General features: G+C 54.9%; 1 protein-coding gene across 1 annotated transcript; it reads right to left on the reverse strand.

Moving 5' to 3' along the window:
- Nucleotides 1–2,068: 2,068 nt before the first annotated feature.
- Nucleotides 2,069–10,228, reverse strand: CEACAM16 (CEA cell adhesion molecule 16, tectorial membrane component; the record flags this gene model as incomplete). Its single annotated transcript, XM_084770402.1, has 5 exons — nucleotides 10,111–10,228; nucleotides 6,796–7,140; nucleotides 5,982–6,257; nucleotides 4,817–5,095; nucleotides 2,069–2,403 (listed from the first exon to the last, which is right to left on the reverse strand). Exons 1-5 carry the CDS (start codon nucleotides 10,145–10,147, stop codon nucleotides 2,069–2,071), a joined length of 1,272 nt encoding a protein of 423 aa, XP_084626528.1. The 5' UTR covers nucleotides 10,148–10,228.
- Nucleotides 10,229–17,078: the final 6,850 nt, after the last annotated feature.

Raw genomic sequence — 17,078 nt, forward strand, 5'->3', positions numbered from 1 at the left:
TACCCCCAGAGAGATCCGGTCCTTATCCCCCCTGAGGAGCAGGACATGCCTCCGTGTGAGCTGCACATCGGTGCAAAGGCTCCCCGGAGCAGAGGCAGCGTGGGTCGAGCATCCCTGGGTGAGCCTGCGCTCAGCCTAAGCATGCTTTGGAGGCTGGGGATCAAAGGGAGGGGCACTAACTGCACTTGACCAGGCTGGTGGCGGTGGAAGGAGAGGCTGACAACCACGTGCGTTCATCGGGACGTTTATGGACGGGGGGAGGGGGCGGGGGGAGAAAGGGCAGCACTCCCACAGCTGGGCGCTAAGTCTAGATGGAGGCAGGATGCATCCATGCTCCAGGTGAGCTGTCCTGGGCTCAGGGGCAGACGCGGGAGATGCTGCGAGAGCTGGTTTCTCTTGGGTCTCAGCGGCCAGCGCTGCTGCTGCTGCTGCTGCTACTCCAGGGCTGTGCAGGTGGACCGGGGCGGGGACAAGGAGGTTGTCAGTCAGCACGAGGACCCTCCCGCGGCCCCGCCCACCGTACCTCCCCGTGGATTCCCCCACCCGCCCCGCTCAGCCTGTGCCACGTCTGGGGTCTGGTGCTGCATGAAGGTGTTCTGGTCCTCCAGCTGGAAAGGAGTCCCCGGGCGCACGGGCTCAGGAGTGCGCCTGTGCGAACCCAGACAGCTGGTGGCTAGGTCCGGACTGGTCCTGGCTCTGAAAATTTGACTTCTGAGTGTCTGGTCTGATGCATCAGGCAAGACTCCAGACTCATTCTCCATCTGGGAGCACCTGTCCAGCCCACCTGCCCTAGTAACGTGGTCTTAAAGATCTCTGAGAATTCCTAGTGTGATGGAGAAGAGACATGGCCTTTGACTATAAGGGCATGGTTCCTGGCTGGGAGCTCCTAGTCAGATGGAGGGGGCATGATCCCTGTCTCTGATGCAGGAGACATGGCCCTGACTGGGGGGCCCCCAGTCTGATGGAGGAGACACAGTCCCTGACTCTGGGAGCTCCCAGTCTGATGGAGGAGACACTGCCTCTGACTCTGGGAGCTCCCAGTCTGATGGAGGAGACACTGCCTCTGACTCTGGGAGCTCCCAGTCTGATGGAGGAGACACTGCCTCTGACTCTGGGAGCTCCCAGTCTGATGGAGGAGACACAGTCCCTGACTCTGGGAGCTCCCAGTCTGATGAAGGAGACACAGTCCCTGACAATGGGAGCTCTCAGTCTGATGGAGGAGACACTCTCTGACACTGAGAGCTCCCAATCTGATGGAGGAGACACTGCCCCTGACTCTAGGAGCCCCCAGTCTGATGGGGGAGATACTATCCTTGACTCTAAGAGTTCTCAGTCTGACAGAGGAGACATAGGTCCTGACTCTGGAAGCCTCAAGTCTGATGGAGGAGGCACAGTTCCTGACTCTGGGTGCTCCCAGTCTGATGGAGGAGACACTGTCCCTGACTTTGGAAGCTCCCAGTCTGATGGAGGAGACACTGTCTCTGACTCTGGGAGCCCCCAGTCTGATGGAGGAGACACAGTTTTCAGCCTGATGAAAGACACATGGTTCTCTACTGTGGGAGTGCCCAGCTTGATGGAGGAAGGTCGTTCCCAACAGATAGCTCTGTCTGTTGGAGGAGACACACCTAGCAGCTTTTATCCTAGTATACTTCATGCGTGTCGGGATGGGAGAACTCCGGTGTCTGAAGGTGGAACCTCCTTGCCCTCATGTCATGTCCCACGGGGGAGGAAAACGCCTGCATTCACCGCCCCGCTCCCTAGTATGGTGGAAGAGGCTGGATCCCCCCGTGGCTTAGTTTCCACTCACCTGAGGAGAAAAGATGCCCACCCTCACACGACACCTGTCTTTATGGCTACATATCCATGTGGCATATACCTTATATGAGCAAGGAGACCTCGGTCTGAGGGAAACCCCTCTACCCTTGGTGGACGTCACCGTTTGAGAGGCAAGGCACAGTGCCCACACGGGGACACTCAGGTCAGATGGAAGAGGCACATGCTCGTGTCCCACAAGCATGTGAGGGAGGAGAAGGCCATCTTTGGGAGTCCCCCCCCCACCCCATGCCCCTCACTCACGGGCCACCTGTAGCTCCACCTCCAGCGTGTCCGTCTTGCCCTGCAGTGTGACGGTCTTGAGTGTGTAGCGTCCAGCGTCTGTGAGGTTCAGTTTTTGCACCAGCAGTGAGCAATTGGCGAAGCCCACCTCCCGGCCCGTGTGCGCTGGGCCGGCGATCCAGTTCCCTGACGGCAGCTGGCTGAGCAGTCGGTTGGGCTCTGAGGCAGGTCCACGGTACCAGGCATAGACTAGCAGGTCCTTGGGGTAGCCCTGGACGGTCAGGGTCACATCCTGGCCCTCCATTGGCTTAGTCGGTACAGGCACAATCATCATGGCTACAACTGCAGCTGGGGAGAGAGCCACCACCACTGGTCAGCCAGGTCTGCACTGGGTGTGGTGTGGAGTCCTCCCTCCCTCTCCTTTGACCAGCTCCCCCATAGATGGTGCTCCCCCCCCATGAGGGGCTGGGGCAGAGACAGAGGATGGGGTGAGTTCTGGGGTGATCACATAGACTTTCTATCTCAGTGGTACTTGCCAGGGGCACATCTCCCCTGTATAGATTTCATCTTTGGATGATGGTGCAGGGTGTCCTTCCTATGAAACTGGAAGGCCCTAGAGGGTCCAGCCATGTCTCCTCCCCATCACAGTGGACAATTCCAAACTCTAGGGACCATGCCTCCCCAATCAGACTGGAAACCCCAGACTACGGAGCTGTGTCTTCCCCATCAGATGGATGTATCGCTTCCTCCCACACCGTGTCTTTTCTGTGAGAGCAGCAGACCCAAGAGAATGGGGCTGACGACTCCTCCATCAGATTGGGAGACTCTAAGAGAGAAGAAGCTATGCATCCTGTATCACATGAAAAAAAAACCCTCATGAGATGTGGGTTGTGTCTCCTCCATCAGACTGGGAAAGCTGAAACGACTATTCCATTGGTTTAAGATTCTCTAGCAGGTGGGAACCTCTGTCTCCTCCATCAGACTGAGAAATTGTAGATTATTGGAATGGAACCTTCTGATCCAGTTGGAAAACCCCCAAAGTTAGGAATAATTATCTCTCTTCTATCAGAAAATTTCCATAGAAAGTGGAGGTGGGCTTTTACTCCCCCATCAGATTTGGAGTATTCCCAAAGTGGGACCTGTGTCTCCCCCATCAGACTAGGAAATTTGAAGTAGTGTCATGTCTCCTCTAATGACCTCCTGGAAATTCTTCCAGGCTGTGCCTCCTCCCTTTGACCAGAGGATTTTACATCTCCCTCACCAGTGCCTGGGAGCCCAGAGAAGGTGATGCATTGCCTCTTCTCTTTGACTGGAAGACCCCCCTGCTTCCCTGACCCCTTTGAGGTCAGAGAAAGACCATGCCTCCTCCATCAGATCAGCTTGTTTCACAGGTGGGGTAACAACCATGCGTTTCTTTCCTCTGTCTCAACCCCAGCACCTGCCACAGGATTTCTGGCAGCTTAGAGGATAGCAGTTTTGGGGATGTTGCATTAGGTGTATCCTGCACATACCTGCAGACCTTGGACACCCCCCATGTTGGCCCTGAGGTCATCTGGTCCACCCTGTCTCCAGCCAAGAATCCCTCACAGGTAAGACAGGAAGCGCACTTACCTTTGGGGCAGCCATCTTTGTTCTGCGTGAAAGAGGGTCCATCCCCACCCTTTGCATGAGACCCAGCCTGTTAGTGGAGGAAGAAGGAAGGGCGGAGGGGGAGGGCGATTCCCACAAGGGACAGTGGCCACTTGAGGAGGAACCCAGGTAGAGTTAATGAGGCGCTTGCTTTTTCTGAGACAAGGTCTCACATAGCCTAGGCTGACTTTGAACTGTCTGTGTAGCCAAAGATAGCTTTGAACCCCTGACCCTCCCTGCCTTCACCTCTCCAGTGCTGAGATTACAGGTGAGCATTTCCACACCTGCTGTAAAACGAGGACTTGATGCTCAGAGCCATCATCCTTGGGACGTGAGTGGTGTTCTCTGAGGTCCCTCAATGTCCCCCCTTTACCCCCACCCCCTCGCGCCCTCCCAGAACAGAGAGATGTGAGGACAGTGCCTCTGGTGTGTTTCTCCACAGCTGTCTGTGGTTTTCCAGCTGTGGGGTGTGTGTGTGTGTGTGTGTGTGTGTGTGTGTGAGAGAGAGAGAGAGAGAGACAGAGAGAGACAGAGAGAGACAGAGAGAGAGACAGAGACACAGAGACAGAGACACAGAGACACAGAGACACAGACAGACAGACAGACAGACAAACAGAGAGAGTCTGTGTCTATGTCTGTGTCTATGTCTGTGTGTGTGCTCACGCACGGGCCCTTGCTCACGCCCCCTTCCCATCTAGACTAAACGGTACATAATCTAGTTGGCAGAGGTTCACGCCTGTGTGCCTTGAGTTGTGCGAGGCTCTAAGCAGCTGGTGGCTTTCTACTAACCGGGGTAATTACATGCCAGGACATGAACCCTGGTGTCCCATTCTGCCACCTTACAAGAAGGGGACACGGGAGGGGGGGCAAGAGGGGAGGGCTCACTTGTTACTGAATCTAACCTCAAGGCAGAGGATATGAGTCGTTGCTCCTTCCCTACACGACAGGCTTTGCCTGCCTCTCTCTGCACCTAGACAAGAGGGGCATGGTCTGCTATGCCACCTTGTCACAGCGGACCAAGGAATGTGCCGGGAATCCGATTGTCTTCCAGGACAATGGCGGCCTGGGGTCAGCAGAGGCCAGCTGGGTCTCTGTGGAGAGCAGGTGAGCCATCAGGCCGGGGCTGACTCACCAGACAGCTTGACCACCACTGAGGCAGAGCCGGACAGCAGAGTCTTGGGGTTCTTGGCGATACAGGTGTATGTGCCCTCGTGGGCCGCAGTCATGCTGCTGATGTTCAGGTGGTCCCGACCGTTCTTCAAGGCCTTCCCGTTGAAGGCCCACACGTACTCTGGCTCAGGGCAGGACCGGGACACACACCACAGGGCGAGGGAGGTGTTGAAGTCCACTTTAATAGTGCAGCCCGTGCGGGTGACGGAATCTTGGAGGATGGCCACTCGTTCGGGGCCGACTGTAGGGCATGAGGAAGAGACACAGGGGGGACAGGGGTGGGTGGGAGGGGACAGAGGCATGCACCCCAGGTTTTCTGTCTACCAGGTTGGGTCCCTGGGGCTGGCAGGGCTGAGTATAGGGGGCGAGACCTTGACTGAGCCTTTGTCAATCACACCTTGATTTCTTTTTCTTGTTTTTTCTTTTTTTTCTTTCTTTCTTTCTTTCTTTCTTTTTTTTTTTTTTTTTTTTTTTTTTTTTTTTTGGTTTTTTTGAGACAGGGTTTCTCTGTGTAGCCTTGGCCATCCTGGACTCACGTTGTAGACCAGGCTGGCCTCGAACTCACAGCGATTCGCCTGCCTCTGACTCCCGAGTGCTGGGATTAAAAGCGTGCGCCACCACGCCCGGCTGACTTTTTCTTGTTTTTTCGTTTTGTTTTGTTTTGTTTTGTTTGTTTGTTTTCGAGATAGGGTCTCTCTGTGTAGCCTTAGCTGTCCTGGACTCGCTTTGTAGACCAAGCTGGCCTCAAACACAGAGATCTGCCTGCCTCTGCCTCTGCCTCCCAAGTGCTGGGATTAAAGGCGTGCGCCATGACGTCCGTCTAGCCAAGCATTTTTGTTTGTTTGTTTGTTTTGTTTTTCGAGAAAGGGTTTCTCTATGTAGCCTTGGCTGTCCTGGACTCGCTTTGTAGACCAGGCTGGCCTAGAACTCACAGCGATCCGCCTGCCTCTGCCTTCCGAGTACTGGAATTAAAGGCCTGCGCCACCACGCCCGGCTCAGCCAAGCATATTTTAAGGGGACCCTCACTCCTTCCCCAGTCGGCTTGCCGTGTGACTGTGGACTCTGTCTCTTGGCCTCAGTTTCCCCGTCTGTGAGATTCTGGATACCAGGTGCTTTGGAAGACTCACAGTACACTGTCAAATTCAGGGGTTCGCTGCGGCTGACGCTGACGGGGTTCCACACCTCGCACTGGTAGGCTCCTGCCTCCTCTCTGCGGACGCCATGCCGGGTCAGCATCCTGCCGTCACGGGACAGGCCCAAACGGACAGCAATCGGCAGAGCGTCGCCATTGAAGAACCAGCGGACCTCAGCGGGGCTGTTGCTGCTGCACATGAGGCGGAGAGTATCCCTACGCTCCACCAGCTCAGTGTCGTTGGCTATGACCGTGGGAGGGGTCAGGATCTCTAAGAGGGGAGCGAGAGACAGAGGGGGAGGGGAGGGGCACCTCCTGTCCCCGGGGCAAGAAGCACCGTCAAGCCGTACCTCTGTACCCCCAGCCATAGTGACAAAAGAATGGCTTTAGAAGACAGATACCATCATCCTGGAAGCCAGAATGGAGAAGGTGAGCATTTTAATGTTATTTTAGACACCTCACATCCTATTTCTAACAGCATTTTTTTTAGGGGTTGGCAAGAGGGTAAAAGCGCTTGCGACCAAACCCGAAGACCTGAGTTCGATCCCTGGGTTCCACATGGTAGAAGGGAAGAATTGACTCCACAAAGTTGTTCTCTGACTTCCACATATATGCTGTGCCATATAGGCACTCACGTGCACACACGCTCACACGTGCGTGCGTGCACACACACACGCTCACACACACACACACCTGCACACATAGTAAATAAATGCAATTTTAAAGATTTCTTTTTCTTTTGTTCCTCAAAGAAGGGGCGAGGAAGAGGGTGGAAAGTCCCTGACATGTCGCAGGGTTGTTTGGCTCACCATAGACTTGCATGTGTCCGTAGCCCACCTCCGTCTGGAACTGCCTGTTAAGAGTCTGCAGGATGTAGGTGCCTGTGTGCCCAGGCAGGGCCCCACGGATATCAAGGCTGCCGTCGGGGCGCACGGCTTCCCGCCCTGTGTGGGCCGGTCCGGGGGTCTCGTCTCCAGTGCTGACAATGTAACTGGCCACCAGGAAGGTCAGGCTGATCGTAGGCCCTGCATACCAGTTGTAGGCAAGCAGTTCCCCGGACAGCCCGTGGACCACCAGGGTGACATTGTCCCCCTCTGCAGGTTGGGCAGGCTCGGGGGTGATGGAGATCTCAGCCCCGGCGTTCAGGATCCAGGCTGAGAGAGAACAGAAGGGGCAGGTTGGGTGGGGTAGGATTGACTTGTCACCTCATTGGACAGGGGGTGACATCCCCAATGTCTACAAAGTCAGACGAAAGCAAGATTGGTGTCTCCAATACCCACACTTCCCCCTGGGATAAAATCCAGAGCCTCATCCATGCTAGACATGCCCTCAGCCCCTCACTGGGGGGATTCTAGGCAGGGGCTCTACCACTGAGCCACGCCCCCAGCCCCTCACTGGGGGATTCTAGGCAGGGGCTCTACCACTGAGCCACGCCCTCAGCCCCTCACTGGGGGATTCTAGGCAGGGGCTCTACCACTGAGCCACGCCCCCAGCCCCTCACTGGGGGATTCTAGGCAGGGGCTCTACCACTGAGCCACGCCCCCAGCCCCTCACTGGGGGATTCTAGGCAGAGGCTCTACCACTGAGCCACGCCCTCAGCCCCTCACTGGGGGATTCTAGGCAGGGGCTCTACCACTGAGCCACGCCCCCAGCCCCTCACTGGGGGATTCTAGGCAGGGGCTCTACCACTGAGCCACACCCCAGCCCCTCACTGAGGGATTCTAGGCAGGGGCTCTACCACTGAGCCACGCCCCCAGCCCCTCACTGGGGGATTCTAGGCAGGGGCTCTACCACTGAGCCACACCCCAGCCCCTCACTGAGGGATTCTAGGCAGGGGCTCTACCACTGAGCCACACCCCAGCCCCTCACTGGGGGATTCTAGGCAGGGGCTCTACCACTGAGCCACGCCCCCAGCCCCTCACTGGGGGATTCTAGGCAGGGGCTCTACCACTGAGCCACACCCCAGCCCCTCACTGGGGGATTCTAGGCAGGGGCTCTACCACTGAGCCACGCCCCCAGCCCCTCACTGGGGGATTCTAAGCAACTACCCTGCTATTGACTCCCAGCTGCAACCTATAGCTCTCTGGTCCTCACCATCTCAGTCCCGTAATTTTAAGCAGGGAGTGGAGTCTGAACTTCCCTATATGATGGAGAGAGCTTGTCTGGAACTCCCAGTGTTCCTGTCTCGGTCCCCTCAGTGCTGGGATTTGCAGGCATGCGCCCGCAAGCCAGACTGCGTTCCCTGAGCATTCACGGAGTCTGCCTGCACAGCTGTGAGCAGCGTGTGCCTCCTTTTGCCCATACCTCCATTGTCTTGAGGTTGATAAAAAAGAAAATTCTAGTCTGAGGCACCTGGCCTGACACCTGGCACAGCCACTGTTCTGCAGAGAGCAAGGTGGGCACTGAGAGTTTCTCCCGAGGCACCAGGCTGAGACACAAACAGCCCACTCTGTTCATGTGTAGCCAACTGAGTCTGTGACCTCGTGCTAATGTCTGGGCCGGCCTAAGTCTTTCACCCAAGCCAAGGGCTCTCCCTCCCTCTGTGTGCCCAAGGGCCGCCCGACGGAGAGCAGGGGTACGTGGAGCCCCTAGCTCCCCTTATCTTTCCTTTTGCTCCCTTTCTTTGCTCTCTTCCCTGTCCAGGCTCTCAGGTAGTCAGTCCATGACAGCCTCAAGCTTGAGGGTGACCTTGAACTTCTGATCTCTCAGCCTTCACCTCTGGCACACTGGGACCCAGCACACCCAGTTTTATGCAGTGTTGGCCATCAAACCCAGTGCCTGACCAATGAATGCAAGCACTCTACCGCCCGCCCTAGGCACATCCCCAGCCTCCTCCACACTTTCCTTCTCCACAGAGTCTCAACAGGTAGAGCTCATCACAGCTGCTTCCTTCTCAACCTGCGCATGCGCATGCTTCTCATCCTGCGCATGCGCATGCGTGGCTGACACCTTGGCCCTGGCGCTTCTCACTTCTCACGTTACACACACTTGCAGGCTCGGTCTGGTTTTCAGTCCCTCCCTGGTTGAAAGAATGTGGCCGCTGGTGACAGATCCTGGCCTCAGAACAAAGCTCTGCCACCTTGTGTTGTGAGACCCTGGCCAGGAAGTCACCTCTTCAAGCACTGGCTTTCCTCTAGGAAGTCGGCCCGGCAAGTGACCATCTCTCTCAGCGTGGTTGCTAACAAGGGGGAAAGTAGGTGAACAGTAGATGCTATCTATCAGCGCTACTTGTGAAGACCTCTGATCCTGTCAGCCAGGCCCACTTACATACAGCTAAGTAAAGCTGACGCTGGGAATGGAGCAGCAAAACTCAGGCACTTGTGGTCACATTCAGAAAGCCGAGGCACGAGGATTTTCTTAAACTCGAGGCCAACAAATGGGCTATATAGTGAGATCCTGTCTCAACAACAACAACAACATCATAGTGTTGGGTGCGGTGGCACATGCCTTTAATCTCAGTGGCAGCAGGCACAGCCCGGCAGATAAACTCAGTGAGTTCAAAGCCAGCCTGGCCTAAAGAGAGAGTTCCGGGTTAGCCAAGGCTATCTGAGACCCTGTCCCAAAGACAAGACACAACATTAGGGTGCTGGGGATGTGGCTCAGTTTGCAGAGTGCTTGATTAGCATGTATGAAGCCACAGGTTCAACCCCCCACCACCCCCCACCCCACCCAGCTCCCCATAAACATGGCATGATGGCACACACCTGTAATCCCAGCACTAGGGAGGTGGAGGCAGGAGGATCAGACGTTCAGGGTCATCTCAACTATAAAGTATAAGTTCGAGACCAACCTAGGCTGTAGGAGACCTTTCCTTAAAAACATCCAAACCAAGCCCGAACAAGAGTGTGGAAGCCCTGCCACCTGCTTTGCTCTGGCTGTGGGACCCTTTAAAGCCCCCTCCCCGGCCCCCGCCCACCCACACCTGCCATCAACATCTCTTAGAGGCAGTCACCAGCCTACCCTACGGGCCTCCTCTCAAGAGCAAACTGACCCAGCGTGAAGCAAACTTGCTCTCCCTACTGCGCATGCCCAGCTTCTGGCTCACACCTTCCCTCTCCCCGGCAGTGCCCTTGGAGGTGCACAGAGTGGGCTGAGGAGCTGGGGGGACCCCCCTTCTAGCTCACCACTGAGGAAGAGCCAGCTGCACCGGGCCAAGGCCATCTTTCACCCCAGGCTGATGTCCGAGCTGGTTGGTGGTGATGGCGTCCAAGTAGCTCAGAGGCCCTCCCTGGTTGAGGCTTGGCTCAATTCTGCCGCTGGACCTGGGATCGTTCGGCAATTTGGACCCCGGGGCGGATCACCGGAATTTGGAGGGATCGAGTCACAGAAGATCTGGGGCTCTGTTTGGGCGTTAGGATGGGTGTGGCAGGCACCGGCCAGAGGCCATGACCTGGCCAGGCCTCCTGGGGCAGCTGCCTAATCCACTTGGTGCCAAAGGCCCAGATTTGGTACCGAGAGGAGAACCAGGTCACCAGGGAGGAGGAAGGAGGGGCGTTCTGAGGTGGCTCTTGACCATCGCGCCGGTGGGGTCACGGAAGGGTAGATGGCTGAGACCTCTCCTCCTCCAGACTCCCCACTGCCGGGTGTCACCACACCACAGTGTGGGGTGGGCGTCTTTAAGACTCTCATCTGCTTGGGAAGTAGAGGCAGGAAGGATCCCTGAGATCAAAGTCATCCTCGGCTCTATAGTGATGCGGAGACCAGCCTGGGCTACATGTAAGAACCCGTCTCAAAAGATCCAAAGGGAATAAAAGAAGACTTTTCTTCTCTTCCTTTCTTTTTCTTTTTGGAAATAGGGTTCCATGTAGCCTAGGCTAGATATGAACTTATTGTGTAGCCGAGGATGACCCTGAATGCCCGGTCTGAGTGTTGGCATCATAGGTGTGTGCCACCCTACCTAGTTTATGTAGTGCTGGGGACCGACCCAGGGTCTCGCGAGTACTCAGTCACGGCTGTGCCCTCTGAGCCAAGCTCTGTCCTTCCTTCCGTTTCCTCTCTCTCCTCTTACCCTCCTTTCTTTGTTTTCCTCATCATTTTGGGAGGCGGGTGGCAGGTGCCATCACGTGCACGTGGAGGCCAGAGGACACCTTTGGGAAGTGTCCTTTCTCTCTTGTGGCTTCGAGGGCTCAAACTCAGGTCATCAGGCTCAGCAGCCAGTGGCTTTACCCACCTCGCCGGTATTTCGTCCATTTAAACAACAACAACAACACTTTAATCCCAGCACTTGGGAGGCAGAGGCAGGAGGATCGCTGTGAGTTCCAGGCCAGCCTGGTCTACAAAGTGAGTCCAGGACAGCCAAGGCTACACAGAGAGACCCTGTCTTCAAAAATAAATAAATAAATAAATAAATAAATAAAACAAAACTCAATTATTTTTATTTCTTTTGGGGGAAGTTTATTATAATTTATTCACATTACATCCCGATTGTAACCCCCTTCTCTTCCTGTTCCCACCCTCCCTCCCTCTTCCACCCTATTCCCCTCCCCTAGACCTCTTACGGCGGGGGTGGGGGGTGGGGGGGTCCTCCTCCCCTACAGTCTGACTACAGCCTATCAGGTCTCATCTGGATAGCTTGCATCCCCCCCCCCCCAACTTGCTTTGTGTTCCCACAGGGCCTCTCTGCCAAGGGGCAGGGATCAGATTGCGGGTTTATTTCTTAATCATGTATATGTATATGTCTGTATGTGGCTCTCTGCATAGGAGTGCAGTAGGGGTGCAGGTGAGCCTCTCAGAGTGGGTGCTGGCAACTGAACTGTGCAAGGCAGAGTCCCCCCCACCCCCCCACCTCCCAGTTAACAGCCTCATCTCACTTTTCTCTTTCTTTCTTTCTTTTTTTAAAAATGTATTTATGTATTTATTTATTTTTGAGATAGAGTTTCTCCTCTGTGTATACTTAGCTGTCCTGGACTTGCTTTATAGACCAGGCTGGCCTTGAACTCACAGAGATCCACCTGCCTCTGCCTCTCAAGTGCTGGGATTAAAGGTGTGCGCCACCACCGCCCGTCTTATTTTCTTGTATTTATCACATCTAATTTATTTATTGATGAGGGGAGGGCATGAGATGCTTGGGGAGGTCAGAGGGCAACTTGCAGGAATCAGGTCCCTTCTAGGATAGAACTCAGGCCATCAGGCTAGGTGGCAAGTGTCTTTACCTACCAAGCCATCTCCTCTCTCTCTCTCTCTCTCTCTCTCTCTCTCTCTCTCTCTCTCTCTCTCTCTCTCCCCCCCCCCGCCCACTCTTCCTCCCTCCCTCCTTTTCTCTCTCTCTCTCTTGGGTTTTTCTTTTTTCTTTTTTTTAAAGACGTATTTATTTATTACATATACAGTATTCTGCCCGCTTATGTGCCTGCAGGCCAGAAGAGGGCGCCAGATCTCACTATAGATGGCTGTGAGCCACCATGTGGTTGCTGGGAACTGAACTCAGGACCTCTGGAAGAGCAGCCAGTGCCCTTACTCTCTGAGCCATCTCTCTAGCCCATTTCTTGGGTTTTTCAAGACAGGGTTTCTCTGAACAACTGCCCTGGCTGTCCTAGCCTTGCTCTGTAGACCAGGCTAGCCCAGCATCCATGAAGTCCCTGCCCCTCAATATCCAGCACTATATAAACCAGGTGTGGTGGCCCACGCCTGTCATCCCCGGCGCTCAGGAGACGGAGGCAGGAGGAGCAAAGTCGTCCTCAGCTAGCTAGTGAGTATCAGGCCAGCCTGAGCTACATGAGACCCTGTCTCAAAACAACAGCAAAGCTCACAGGTAGGGTTTGGCGGTGTACTGATGCCGGAGGATCACTATGAGTTCCAGGCTAGCCTTAGGGCACATAGTGTGAGACCCTATCTAAAACTAAAAAAAAAACAACCAAAAAACCCTCACTCAAATGGAAGAGCAAAGCCAGAAAGGGGTCTCTGCCCCTTACAGCGAGGTAGGATGTGCACGCCGCCTAGACTTTCCAGTCTTTTGGGCAGCATGCTACAAACCACAACCTGCTCCCGGGGCAGGGAGCCGTACTGGCAGCCTTCCTGTTCCCGTTCCTCCTGAGTATCACTGTGTCCTGGGCTGCCCTCAAAAAGGCCAATCCGTATGGAGGGGGGCTGAGGCTTGGGGAGGGCTTGCCCCCCCCCCCTTGCTGCTCCCCCCCCCCACCTTCAGCTGTGACCTTACCTCACCCAGCTCTCTCTGGGTGACAGTGCTTCCACACTGTCGCCTGAGCACGCTGGGATTGGATCCCACTGTTGTTCAGGATGGTTTTCCCCAATGTCCCTGGAGCCTCTGACTCACTCACCTTGTCCCAAACTGACCTTAGCATCTTCCCAGACCTGCCCTTGCCCCCTCCCCCTTCCCCTCCCTTCTCCCCTGCAAGCCCCACTTCTTATCCAAGAAGAGGCCACTGCCTCCCTGAGAAGGGAAGAAAAAGCGGGGTAGGAGTGGAGGGTGGGGGCGGGGTCTCAGTCCTCACATCTTTCCTATCCCACCAGCAGCACGAGGCTGTCATGGCTGCCCAGTGCCCTCTGCAGAATACAGAATCGCCTTGGTGGCCGGGAAGCCGCGTGTGTGTGTGTGTGTGTGTGTGTGTGTGTGTGTGCGCGCGCGCGCGCGTGCGTATGTGTGTGCGTGCGTGTGCGTGTGTGTATGTGTGTGTGTGCGTGCGTGTGTGTGCGCGCGCGCGCGTGCGTATGTGTGTGCGTGCGTGTGTGTGTGTGCGTGTGTGTATGTGTGTGTGTGTGTGTGCGTGTGTGTATGTGTGTGTGCGTGTGTGCGTGCGTGTGTGTGTGTGTGCGTGTGTGTGTGTGTGTGCGTGCGTGCGTGCGTGCGTGCGTGCGCGTGTGTGTATGTGTGTGTGTGTGTGTGTGCGCGTGTGTGTGTGTACACGCTCACTTAACCAGCCTCATGGAATACTCTCCAGGCTCTCTCCCTCCCCCCCCCCTCTGTCCCTCACGCCCCCCTCCTTCCTTCCCCCCCCCTCCCCCATTTCCTTTTCTTCCTTGAGCCCTCTGTCCCAGTCTGTCCTCCTTGCACTCTACAGAGTATATGGGGGGGGGTGGCCTTCTGCCACCTCATGTCCTCCGTGTCCCCCCTTCCAGCAGCTTCCCCTCCTCCAAGCCCCCCCCCCACCTTCCATTCTCACTGTTCAGGCCTGTGTCCCCACAGTGTCCCCACAGCACCTGGGAGAGTGGTTCAGAGTGCTAGTGGAAGCTGACACCAGGTGTGGATGACACAGAGCTGGGAGTCTCCAGGGAGGCCCAGGTTTCTGGGCAGGGCTACCTTTTGTCCCTAACCTGTGTCATGGCTTCTAGTGCCCAAAGCATCACATGACCCTTTCCTGCCCGCTGTCTTTGTTAACGTCACCCTCCTCCCTCCCTAGTGTTCCTCTAATATGAACCCTTGCTGGTTTTTGAAATGACTATATAGGATGGCCTTGAACCCACTATGTAGCTAAGCATGATCTTGACTTTTTTTTTTTTTTTTTTTTTTGAGATAGGGCCTCTGAGATAGGGCCTTGGGTGTCCTGGACTCGCTTTGTAGACCAGGTTGGCCTCGAACTCACAGCGATCCACCTTGCCTCTGCCTCCCCAGTGCTGGGATTAAAGGCGTGCGCCACTAGGCTGGGCCATTTTTCTTTTCTTTATTTAGTGGAGGGGTCTCCCTGTATAACCAAGGCCATGTAGACCAGGCTGGCCTCGAACTCACAGAGATCCGCCTGCCTCTGCCTCTGGAGTGCTGGGATGAAAGGCAAAAGATTTGTGCTACCACGATGGCGCCAAGTTTTCTTTTCTGAGACAGGATCTTGCTCAGTGAGCCCAGGCTGGCCTTGAGTGTGAGACTCTTTTTCTACCTGGCTTTCCAAAGGAGCTGGAACAGCAGGTACAGTGGGGCCAGTGATGAGGCACATACATTACTGTCCTTTTATCCAGCCTTCTAGTCCGCACCCCCCGCCCCCAAATCCTATGAGGTAAGTGAGGACCAGGACCACCGCTTTAGGAGGCTGGCGCAGCCTTGCGCGGCACAGACCTGGAATCTCAGCACTAGGGAAGGTGAAGCAGGAGGATTGCCGCCAGTCCCAAGCTGGCCTGAGTTACCCAGCAATCCCGTGCCTCCAAACAAACACAATTTTCTAAAAACAAAAATCCAGAAAACAGGGCCAGTGAGCTGGCTTATCGCGCGCAAAGGCCCTGGCTGCCAAGCCTGATGACCTCAGCTCTGTCGTTGGCCCCACGTAGTGAAAGGAGAGAACCGACTCCGACAAGCTGCCCTTTGACCTCCACACCCATGCCAAGGTATGGGCATGCGCCCCTCCCCCGAGAGAGAAAATGTGACAAAAATTTTAAAAACAACAACAAAACCATCACCGCCACCAAAACAAAATACATCCTCAAAAAACAAATAAAAATAGCAAAAACCCATATGAAGAACACGCCGATCTTTCTTGCTTACGGGGGCCAATTGAGGATACAGTTCTGTGACCTTGTTTTGTGGGGCTTTCATTTCCCTAGCACGCTTATCTAATCTGCCATGTCACCAGTCCCCTGGGGAGCTCCAGGCTGGAAGTGGCTTCTTAACCTGTCCCAATAAAGCTAGCGAGGGCCTCGCTCCCCCTTCTCTTGTCATTTAGGGAAACTGAGGACACAGGGCTGGGCAAAATTTGGTAAACCTGACCTGGGGTGTGCCTCCCCAAGAAAAGCTGGAAGGGAAAAAATCCCAGAGGTCCCAGCTGGGCCAGGAAGGTTGTTAGATTGTTCAAAGAACCCCAAGTCCATTTCAGTCCTCACCCCACACACAGGACGGAGCAGTCAGGCCGGTCACCCCCATTTTTTGTTTCGTTTTGTTTTGCTTTGTGCTCTGTCTTCTTTTTAAGATTTACTTATTAGGTATACAATGCTCTGCCTCTGTGTATACTTGTGGGCCAAAACAGGGCATCAGATCACATCATAGATGGTCGTGAGCCACCATGTGGTTGCTGAGAATTGAACTCAGGACCTCTGGAAGAGCAGTCAGTGCTCTTAACCTCTGAGCCATCTCTCCAGCCCTTGTTTGTTTTTTTTTTTTTTTTGAGACACGGTTTCTCTGTGTAGCCTTGACTGTCCTAGACTCGCTCTGTAGACCAGGCTGGCTTTGAACTCACAGTGATCCGCCAGCCTCTGCCTCCTGAGTGCTGGGATTGAAGGTGTGCACCACCTGCCACTGGCCACCCCCATTATTTGTGAGACTGACGCAGAGATTATATATTCCAGGCTAGCCTGGACAATTAAGTATAATCTTGTCTCAAAATAAAAAGTAAAAGAAGTGTGGAAAAATAAGTCAGTGTTAGAGCCCCTGCCTAGAATCCCCCAGTGAGGGGCTGGGCATGGCTCAGTGGTAGAGCCCCTGCCTAGAATCCCCCAGTGAAGGGCTGGGGGCGTGGCTCAGTGGTAGAGCCCCTGCCTAGAATCTCCCAGTGAGGGGCTGGGGGTGTGGCTCAGTGGTAGAGCCCCTGCCTAGAATCCCCCAGTGAGGGGCTGAGGGCGTGGCTCAGTGGTAGAGCACTTGGTTAGCACATGTAAAACCTTAGATTCAATCCACATTAGAACACACACACACACACACACACACACACACACACACACACACACACACCATGCATACACACACAAGCACTCCTGCCCTCCGCTAGCCAAGCAGGTGGGTTGGAGAAACAGACCTCTCATCCCCACCCCTTTGGCACCTTCCCGCTCCTCTTCTCCTTGCTTGGGGGTTTCCAAGCCATTTAATCACCTAGCAAATATTTACTGAGCGCTGACTCCATGCCAGACCGCTGAGGCCACAGACGACAGATAGAACTGTTCTCTTATGTGGCCAAGTCTTATTGGAGGAACATGAGCAATAATTTTTGAAAACCCCCCCACTTAGCCTATAGTATCAGAGAAAGATAAGTGTCATAATGCGGTAAGACAGAAGATAAAAGTGGGGTCAGGCCGATAGGGAGGACAGAGGTCATTCTTTTAACTAGGGAGGTCAGCAAGTGCTTGCGGCAGTAAACTGAGACCTGACTGAGGTGACAGGGTTTCTCTGTGTAGCCTTTAGCTGTCCTCGACTTGCTTTGTAGACCAGGCTGGCCTCGAACTC

The sequence above is a fragment of the Acomys minous genome (genome assembly GCF_964271855.1).
Source record: "Acomys minous genome assembly, chromosome: 20".
NCBI lineage: Eukaryota > Metazoa > Chordata > Mammalia > Rodentia > Muridae > Acomys > Acomys minous.